General features: G+C 40.3%; 1 protein-coding gene across 1 annotated transcript; it reads right to left on the reverse strand.

The window, feature by feature from the left end:
- Positions 1-718: 718 nt before the first annotated feature.
- Positions 719-10,240, reverse strand: CHRNA9 (cholinergic receptor nicotinic alpha 9 subunit). The gene is made up of 5 exons (XM_060776174.2): positions 10,046-10,240; positions 8,611-8,756; positions 6,668-6,822; positions 4,085-4,617; positions 719-1,365 (listed from the first exon to the last, which is right to left on the reverse strand). Exons 1-5 carry the CDS (start codon positions 10,110-10,112, stop codon positions 797-799), a joined length of 1,470 nt encoding a protein of 489 aa, XP_060632157.2. The 5' UTR covers positions 10,113-10,240; the 3' UTR covers positions 719-796.
- Between the last annotated feature and the right edge of the window lie 583 nt (positions 10,241-10,823).

Consider the following 10,823-nt stretch of genomic DNA (forward strand, 5'->3'; position numbering starts at 1 on the left):
TGATATGTAAATCTCTGTGGTCACAGTCTATGTCCTTAGGCAGACATTCATAACTAAGTAACTGAATATTTGAGGATACTCTTCTAAGCTTTAGTGTCTAAAAATCGAAATCCAGTTAATATTGCGTTTTCAGTTTTACTGTGTTGTAATTTGTTGTTTGGACTTCGCCTCATGTAAGCCGCTCCGAGTCCCCATCGGGGAGATAGTGGCAGGATATAAATAAAGATTATTATTATTATTGTTGTTATTATTATTATTATTATTATTATTATTATTATTTTCCACTATAACCTGCATGTACTAGCATACAGCTTTGATATTAATTCATCAAAATGCTCTCAGCAAACGTGGCACTTTTATCTCATTTATTGGTAGAAATTAGCATTGTTGCCAGTTCTGGTGCATCCCGTATTGGTATTTCTGTTAATTGTATCAAGACATTGAATGTTTAGCTGTGTTTGTGTTTGTATAATATGCTCAGAGGCCCCTTGGGGAGATAGGGCAGAATATAAATAAAGTGTTGTTGTTGTTGTTGTTGATTTATTAAGAAGAATTGAAATACACATTTCAAAGATCAGTTTTTAAAAAAAGAAATACCGTTACAATTCCAAAGAGGAAAAAATTGAAATTCTATTTTTTGAGCATATAGGTCCAGGAATCCTCCGCCCATAATTCCACTGGCTAAACTGATTAGTGATACAGTAATTCTCCCCAAAAAGTAATTTTTTGAAACCCTTGCTAACGTTTGCAGTAAAACGTCTAGTGGTCCAGCCAGAGCCCGGATATATATTGCCCATTAAAGAGCTTTGCCCATAACCAAAACACTCATGAAAAAGACCATAATAAAAAAAATCCACATGAAGAATCGGTCCATCACTTTGGCGACCTTTTTCCACTCTACCCCTTTTGCATGGTTTGCTTTCTGGCGTCTCACACAGTTAGCAATATATTCAATATTCTTAATCAGTATCCGATAGCAGGAGCAGCAGCTCACAATATCCCGACTATTTTCACCTTGGATATCAAAGCAATTGCTTACATCTTCTGGAAACTTCTTCTTCAGGGTGCTGTCATGGTTTCTGATCTTAGCCAATGGTTGCCTTCCCCCTTCATATTGTACTGGCTCTTTGAGGGATGTATTTGGTTTTTTCAAGCTTAGGTCTTGTTCTTTTGCATGCTGTGAACTTGTGCAATTTTCACCAACATCATAAACAAAAAAGATTTTGGACATGTAGTCTAAAATCACAACTCTTGCCCAGTGTGGGACAGGTTTCGCTCCTGATCCACAGTAATGAATGTTCATGATGATGATTGTCAGTGCTGTGGAGGCTGTGATCATTGTCATTGTGGCGATGTAGTATTTACCTACAGTGTTGATTCAAACAGAAGCCATATTAAGCTGTGCATGAAAAATCACATCACAACAGTATACACAAAAACTGGTTCCTCACTCTAACCTGTTGGGTTAGAGCAGGGGTCCTCAAACTTTTTAAACAGAGGGCCAGGTCACAGTCCCTCAAACTGTTGGAGGGCCGGATTATAATTTGAAAAAAAAAATGAATGAATTCCTATGCACACTGCACATATCTTATTTGTAGTGCAAAAAACACTTTAAAACAATACAATAATTAAAATGAAGAACAATTTCAACAAATATAAAATTATTAGTATTTCAATGGGAAGTGTGGGCCTACTTTTGGCTGATGAGATAGGATTGTTGTTATTGTTGTGTGCTTTCATGTCATTTCAGACTTAGGTTGACCCTGAGCGAGGGCCGGGCAAATGACCTTGGAGGGCCGCATCCGGCCCCCGGGCCTTAGTTTGAGGACCCCTGGGTTAGAGTAAGGAATGCATAAATACTTAAAGTGAATCCGATTCTGGTCCCCTCAATCTGCATTTATTGGGTAGCAGCCACTGCAGTTGACAGGGATCTGTTCCCCCGTTACTTGGGAAGCAGCTAATTGACATTCCCATTCCTTGTAATGAACAATTTCCAGTGAGGTAGGCAAAAGAAGGACCCTGATGCAAATACCACTTGTGTGCCAAAGATCACTTGCAACAGGGGAACAGACCACCATTGCTACCTGGTAGATGGGGAGTAGGGAACCTTCATGGTCCCTATGTATCTCCTAAACTAGGGGATATGTGAAAATTGTGAACATGAAACAGTCACAAATGCATACCTTTAGGATATGCATTCGTAATCACCCAACAGAATTTTGGCCAACTTATTCTGTTTTTCTCACATCGTGCACCTCAGAGCGTCTTATGAAAGGCTAAAACAAAATAAGCTAAAATCTCATAATCAAGGGCTGAAACACAATTAAAAGTCTTTCTTCAACCAATTAATTATTAAATGCATGCTTGAATAAAAAGGTTATAAAGTCCATAGAGCTGATAATAACAGCTTGGAAAAAGTATGTGTTGAACTACTAGTTCCTTTGGGACAACTAGCTCACTCAACATGGTCAAGGTAGCTAAGATGATTGGGGGATTTTTAGGAGCTGTTGTCCAAAAAATATAGAAGATAGGACCAAAACCTGTGGATTAGACAACTAGAAAGGGATTTTCAATTAAATATTTGGAAGAAACACCTTCATGATATGGTTCTGGACCAACTTACCCATCTGAATGTATCTCTCCTTATGAACCATCTAGGATACTAAGATCTTCTGGGTAGGCCCTGCTCTCAGTCCCACCTTCCTCACAGATGCATTTGGCTGGGACGAGAGACAGGGCCTTTCAGTGGTGGCCCCTCGACTATGGAATGCCCTTCCCAGGGATATAAGAGTGACCCCCTCCCTCCTGACTTTTCGAAGAAAGGTTAAAACCTGGCTTTTTGAGCAGACTTTTGCTAATCCAGCATAATTATACGAAATCATGGAATGATCTGATGAGGCAATTGAATAACGATTTTAACAAGGAGATACTCACGACAATGTTTTTAAGGCTTTGTATGGTTTTTATATTTTATCTTTTTAACAGTATTTTATTATTGTTTTATTTGTTGAGGCATCAAATGTTGCCAACTGTGAACCGCCCTGAGTCGCCTTCAGGGTGAGAAAGGCAGTATACAAATATGGTAAATAACAAATAAATAAATAAATATTGTTTAATAATGGAATAGAGTACCTCAAGAGACAGCCAATTATATTAAATTTGAGACTCTTAAGCAGAGGTTGCATGGCTACTTTTCAAGGGATGATAGGCAGTAGATTGCTTATACAGGCAAAGTGCTGGACTGCATGACTGTTGTGGTCCCTTCTAACAGGGACCACACCAGACTCAGAAAACAACCTGGCAAAATGACACTACCTAAAAGAATCCCACACCTTATGTGACTGTGGAACAGAACAGACAACTCCGCATCTGTATGCTTGTCCACTATGCCCTGCCTCATGTACAGAGGAAGAATTATTGGAGGCTCCAGACAATGCCATTGCTGTTGCCCGTTTTTGGTCAAAAGATATTTAGCCTTCTGTGTTCCTTCTATTTTTATCACTTTTATACTAATTTATGCAATGCTTTTGCTATGAAATAAATAAATAATCCATAATTATAATTACATTTTGCAACAGGTTATTTTTTACCATCATTGTGTTCAAAGACCTCATCATATGTGGAGCTGAAATTGTCACTGATTGTGGCAAATCCAGTGGTGCTCGGTGTGGGGGGGGGGGGGACCCATCACCTCACACCCCACATTGCCTGGCTTTCTCTTTACCTCATCCTACATGGGGAACCATCTGCCGCCCAGCTTCCCCCCATTGATCCCAATGCAACACAGAAAGTCTCTCTTGTTGTTGCTGCAGCAGCATACACCAGTTCCTTTTCCCTTTTATGATGGACCCCCATTAGAAGGAGATGTACATCATGGGATGGGAGCCAGCAGGCCCTGTCACATAACTGAAGAGGAACTGGAGTATGCAGCTGATTTTTTTACCCTATCTGAAGAGGTCGTAAATAGCATTGAGTCGTCATTTATTCCAGGAGCTGGGTTCTTCCTCAGATTCCTCAAGAGCCTTCATAGATCAATTATATTGTCACTGTCTATAAAACGTCAGAATAGTGTGCGATTACTTACCAATCAAGGGTACATTTTCAGAAGGAGGCATACTTTCGGCAACCATGAGCTGAAATACAGTGAGGGCCAGCAGAACAGTGACTCCGAGAGATACTTTTTCTCCAGAGTCCGCTGGAAGGTAGAATCCCAGTGGAGCCAGAAAAGAGATCAACAGGCAAGGAAGCAGCAGGTTGAAAATGTAGAAAGATGACTTCCTTTTCAAAATCAGGGTGAATGTAACATCTGGATAAGGCTCTGAGCAGCAGCCATAGGTTATCACATTCCTGACAGCTGGCATGCCATGAATCTCCCATTCCACGTCTTCTATAAAGTCGGAGAGGTCGCCGCTGTCTAAAGAATTGAATATATCTACCTGATTACCATTGTAAGTCCAAGAACCAAAGGTAAGATTGCACTGTTGGCTATCGAAAGGGAAGTAAGAGACATCCACTACACAGGAACTTTTGGTTATAACTGGCGCGTCCCAAGTAATTTTCCCATCATATCTCAAAACAATGTTTGTATTCACTGGCTCAGAGAAGTCATCATCAGCCCTAAGAAAATAAAAAGAAACAAAACAACCCCGTTGAGAAAATGAGGAGGCAGAACGAGGTAACCAGTGGCCGATACATAAACATTTGAAGCAATTTTGTTATAATGTAAATGTAAAATCTTCATTGGCCAGAATGTCAGTTCACATTATAAATGAACCACCTACACCCTCTTCCATGTTGACAAGGGTCCATTATTAAAACTGGGATGTTTTCATGCAAGACGGAGATTCAGGACCTGTGTTCTTCCCAAGGTTTTAAATTCCCAACAATTTCAGTGGTCAGGGTTGGTGAAGATCCTGTTCGACATCTTTATTAATGACTTAGATGAAGGGTTAGAAGGCATGATCATCAAGTTTGCACATTGGGAGGGATAGCCAATACTCCAGAGGACAGGAGCAGGATTCAAAGCGATCTTGACAGATTAGAGAGATGGGCCAAAACTAACAAAATGAAGTTCAACAGGGACAAATGCAAGATACTCCACTTAGGCAGAAAAAACGAAACGCAAAGATACAGAATGGGGGACGCCTGGCTCGAAAGCAGTACATGTGAAAAAGATCTTGGGGTCCTCATGGACAACAAGTTAACCATGAGCCAACAATGTGATGTGGTGGCAAAAAAAGCCAATGGGATTTTGGCCTGCATCAATAGGAGCATAATGTCTAGATCAGTGGTTCTCAACCTGGGGTCTCCAGATGTTTTTGGCCTACAACTCCCAGAAATCCTAACAGCTGATAAACTGGCTGAGATTTCTGGGAGTTGTAGGCCAAAAACATCTGGGGACCCCAGGTTGAGAACCACTGGTCTAGATCTAGGGAAGTCATGCTACCCCTCTATTCCACCTTGGTTAGACCACACCGGGAATATTGTGTCCAATTCTGGGCACCACAATTGAAGAGAGATATTGACAAGCTGGAATGTGTCCAGAGGAGGGTGACTAAAATGATCAAGGGTCTGGAGATCAAGCCCTATGAAGAGCGACTTAAAGAGATGGGCATGTTTAGCCTGAAGAAGAGAAGGCTGAGAGGAGATATGATAGCCATGTATAAATATATGAGAGGAAGTCACAGGGAGGAGGGAGCAAGCTTGTTTTCTGCTTCCCTGGAGACTAGGACGCAGAACAATGGCTTCAAACTACAAGAGAGGAGATTCCATCTGAACATGAGGAAGAACTTCCTGACTATGAGAGCCGTTCAGCAGTGGAACTCTCTGCCCTGGAGTGTAGAGGAGGCTCCTTCTTTGGAAGCTTTTAAACAGAGGCTGGATGGCCATCTATCGGGGGTGCTTTGAATGCAATATTCCTGCTTCTTGGCAGGGGGTTGGACTGGATGGCCCATGAGGTCTCTTCCAATTCTATGATTCTATGATTCTGTGATTAGAATCTAACAAATCCAGAGGATAACAAGTTCCCATATAAGATAATACAATCCTCCATGGGCAATATTTATGGTGCCACTTGTTTTTTTTGTTAGGAAGGGAAAACAAAGGCATTCGTTATACCAATGAGCATCCTAGCCAATGTAAACACATTAGCAAACAAAAATTGCATAAAGAAGAGCTTCATGTGTACATATGAGAAATCAAATGTGATTTAGACTGATATGTGCTTAGTTCACATCTCACCTCATCTATGATTTCAGCAGACGGCCAATTCTCTCACAACAGGACGCTCCTGACACGACCAAAAAAAACCCCCAAAAACCCAGCACATGCTAAACCCATCGTGTTTAAACCTTAAGGCTTCACGAAAAATCTCTGCTGACAGAATAATCTTTTTTAACAGAAAGATCAGAGCATTTTTGCTTTCGTATTGTAATATAGACTGAAGTCGGCGGAGCAATATCTTCAGGATGCTGTAGTTATCATTAGTTATTTCTTGTGGCATTCCCTTCTCTCCAAGAATCACAAATATTATTTCAGGATGGCCCATCTGTGCCATTCAAATTTCTTGAAGAACTTGGAAAAAACTAGCTGGGTTAATCTGTTGCCAATTTCTCCAAGTTTGGATTTTTGGTCTGAACATTGATCACCTGTTTCCTATCAGACTTACTTGTTATACAGGACAATGTCTGGTCTCCATACAAGATTGCTGGGAATCCGAATAGAGTCCAACCCATCATATTGGTCTTTGTCCCATTTCAGAAAGGCATCATACCAACTCTGTCGAATCCACAGGTAAGCTGCCAAAATTTGGTTTCTCTCATCCTGAGGCATGATAGAAGGACAGTATAAACTTAAGCAGAGGATTCTACCAACTTGAACCAGTCGTGCATAGAGCTTAGCGTTAGCTACAGCGCCACTACCAACAATGACTTTAAGGTGGAATATTTTCCAGATTTACTGAGAGTCCCCTTGGGGAGATAGAGTGGAATATAAATACAGTGTATTATTATTGCCACAGAATTGATAGCAATCACTTACTTCTTTGTATCTGGGTGTGTGCAGGAAAGAGGAAAAGAGATAGTGGAAAAGAGAAACGAGACTGCAACCAGCCAGTTTATAACTGAAGAGCTGAAGCCTAGTAAAATCAATTATCACCTGGCAAAAATATATGAAACTATTTCTTATTGACATAAAAATATGTTGATATGGCCTCAGGGCAAATCAATAAAAAAAAATTATCTATATAAATCAAAATGTAATGTTCATTTGTGGGATTAACATAACTCAAAAACTAATGGACGAATTGGCACCAAATTTGGACACAAGACTTCTACTAACACAAGGAGTGACCACCACTCAAAAATGATATTGTCATTTGGGAGTTGTAGTTGCTGGGATTTATAGTTCATCTACAATCAAAGAGCATTCTGAACTCCACCAAGGATGGAATTGAACCAAATGTGGCATACAGGACTCCCATGACCGACAGAAAACACCAGAAGGGTTTGGTGGGCATTGACCTTGAGTTCGACAGGGAGCTCTGGTGTGGGCTGGTGCATGAGGTCATGAAGAGTCGGAGACGACTGAACGAATGAACAACAACAACCTTGAGTTTGGCAGTTATAGTTCACCTACATCCAGAGAGCACTGTGGACTCAAACAATGATGGATCTGGACCAAATGTGGCACGAATATTCCATATGCCCAAATATGTACACCGATGGAGTTTGGGGAAATAGACCTTGACATTTGGGAGTTGTAGTTACTGGGATTTATAGTTCACCTACAATCAAAGACCTTTCTGAACCCCACTAACGACAGAATTGGGGCAAACATCCCACACAGAACCCCCATGACCAATAGAAAATACTTAAGGCTATCCAGTCCTACTCCCTTCACCAGGGCAAGAAAACGTAATCAAAGCCCTCCTGACAAAAAGCCATCCAGCCATAGATATAGACAGACAGACAGACAGACAGACAGACAGACAGACAGACAGACAGATAGATAGATAGATAGATAGATAGATACGATTTACACACAGAAAGATATAGTATCATAGATTTGAAAGGGACCCCTAAAGAAGGACAATTATATGTTGTGTGTTCCAGAGTGGGCAAACCAGATAATCTCCACATCAACACTGACAAATAAACAGCAAGAAATGCTGTTTACCCACAAGTGTAAAGAAATTACATATTAGAAACCAACACTTTCTCGTTACTTTATTTTCCAGATCACCAGATGGGGGCCACAGCAACGAGTGACAGGGGACAGCTAGTTTACATTAAACATGGATTAATGGATATGTATCAATTGCCTCAAGCCCTTGGAATTCAAATTTATCAAGCAAGATTGGGATCTTTCTTATTGTTAAAAAAATTCTGTATAGTATGGTCTGTTATTCTGGAGGACAGGGTTTGAATACTTTTTCAACCATGAAAATCCAACAGGTGACCTTGCACAAGTCACACACTCTCAGCTTCAGAAAACTTAGTGATAGGTTTACCTTAGTGTCGCTAAGGTCAGAAATGACTTGAAGGTACACCACAACAACAACAACAACAACAACAACAACCTCACTGGTAACATCCTGACTGTTATACTTACCATATCTTTTATTTGGGAAAGTGTGATCTGAAGAGTGACATTCAAAACTGAGTCTGTGTCTTCCACTGGTCTGAGAGCATTTGAATAGTCTTGGAAAAGTTCATTAAAGAGCTGTTGAGCATACTTCCCTTGTGCTGCATCAGCACCTATTCAAAACAAATCTGTTTAATGTATGTATTTCAAAGGTGGGGATTGTTTCTTTATCTAACTATTACAAGAATCTAACTTTCAGTAGATCATCCGTATTAGTCTTTTGCAGCATAAACAAACAAACAATACAAAAAGAACATTTTCGTTCCTTGAGGATAACAGTTATTATTAGGGCATAACTGTTTTTTGACTAACATTCATTTAATCAGACACATTAAGGGAAATCCTTAATTGGAACAAATGTAAACAGAAATCCAAGTAGGAAAAAAAACCAATCAATAAATGTAAACATTGAATTGCAGATTGGTGAAAATTCGATTAAAGTTTAAACGGCATGCAGAATAATCAAACTAGTTATTCATAAAAGCTGTAGCAGTAACACAAGCATGCTAGGGTTGTTAAATTTGTGAATATGTGGGCATCATTGTCCTTAACTGTAATCAAATTAATACCATCAGGCTATATTAATTCCAATTCAGATATTTCGCCTTAAAATCCCACAGGAGAATGGTAAGTTTTTGAAGTTTGCAACACTTGCTGATAAATAAGCTGTACATGTTTGTGGAGATAAAATTTTGTAATCAGCATATGAACCAACTAAAATAATAAAATAAAAATAGATAAGGTGCATTAAGAAATATTTTGAAAGTCTGAGATGACAGTTTATTAAACATATAACTTTTGGCATGGCTGCATTACATATTCTAACCCCCGGTGGCGCAGTGGGTTAAACTCCTGTGCCGGCAAAACTGAAGACCGACAGGTCGCAGGTTCGAATCTGGGGAGAGGCGGATGAGCTCCCTCTATCAGCTCTAGCTACTCATGCAGGGACATGCGAAAAGCCTCCCACAAGGATGATAAAACATCAAATCATCCAGGCGTCCCCTGGGCAACGTCCTTGCAGACGGCCAATTCTCTCACACCAGAAGCAACTTGCAGTTTCTCAAGTTGCTCCTGACACGACAAAAAAAAATCTAACCAATTTCAAATCCCTTTCTTTCTTAGGACCCTAGATAACTGATCCTGAGATCTCTTTACACATCTCCAAACGTCAATTTTCCTCCATTAAAAAAAGAAAGAAATTAGTTTTGTTGCACTACGACTTCAAAATCCTGTGCTGGGGGATTCTGGGAGTGGTCATCCTTCAAAATTTACTTTCCCATGTTCTGCTAAATTTTAACCCTAGATTACAACAGACCCTTCGGTGAGATTCCCCAGCCATACACACGTCTTCCCCTGAAACTAACTTTCATACATCCTGCTATAGAAAAAGAAAGTCTCTTACCATGAAGTGTTCCGGTTGTCAAAATGCAGATGAGACAGGAGATATAGAAGACCAAGTTGATGTTCATTGTAGCAAAATGTGTTTTCCTGGGTATGGTAGAGACAAGTTTAAACTGCTCTGTCGAGGAAAATATTCATCTTCTTGCCAACTCACAATGAATGAAAACAGCAAAGAGAATCAACTACTATATTTACTCTGTTCTTATCCCAGCTTTAACCAGTCTGCCTTGCCTTCCAGAGTGCCAACTGTTGTCGCCCACCCTTTTCTCCATCTTTCTGAGTCTTTGCAAGTCTGGTAACCTGAAACTTCTTTGCTAAGTAAAAAGGTGAAGGGATGTAATGAGGAAACCATTCTTCTCAGCTTCACATGCTCAAGTTTCTTCCCTCTGTGAACAAAAGGATCCAGCTAGAATTCATTCCAGTGCGGGTCAAACACTAGTAAGGGGAAATCAGCTTGGTCCAAACAGTAGAGAAATACCTGCTTATTAGCTTAAATGCTTTGTTTCAGCCTCCAGTACTTTTTTGCTTCTCTCCTCATTCTTCTTTTTTAAATTATTTTTATTAATGCATTATTTTATTAATGCATCCAGTTGGTGCTAGCTTTGTGCTGATTGGTGGAGCCAGCTCTGATGTCGCAAGCAGCTAGGAAGATTCCCTCCACGTGGAGGGGCTGCGGCACCCGGCAGCCAGTCAGAGAGCTTTCCCCACTTCTGATGCAGATTTCGGCTCTCGAATGGCAGGCAGGGAGGAGGATGGTCAGGAAAAACAAATAAAAATAT

The sequence above is a fragment of the Anolis sagrei genome, chromosome 5 (genome assembly GCF_037176765.1).
Source record: "Anolis sagrei isolate rAnoSag1 chromosome 5, rAnoSag1.mat, whole genome shotgun sequence".
NCBI classification, from domain to species: Eukaryota; Metazoa; Chordata; class Lepidosauria; order Squamata; family Dactyloidae; genus Anolis; species Anolis sagrei.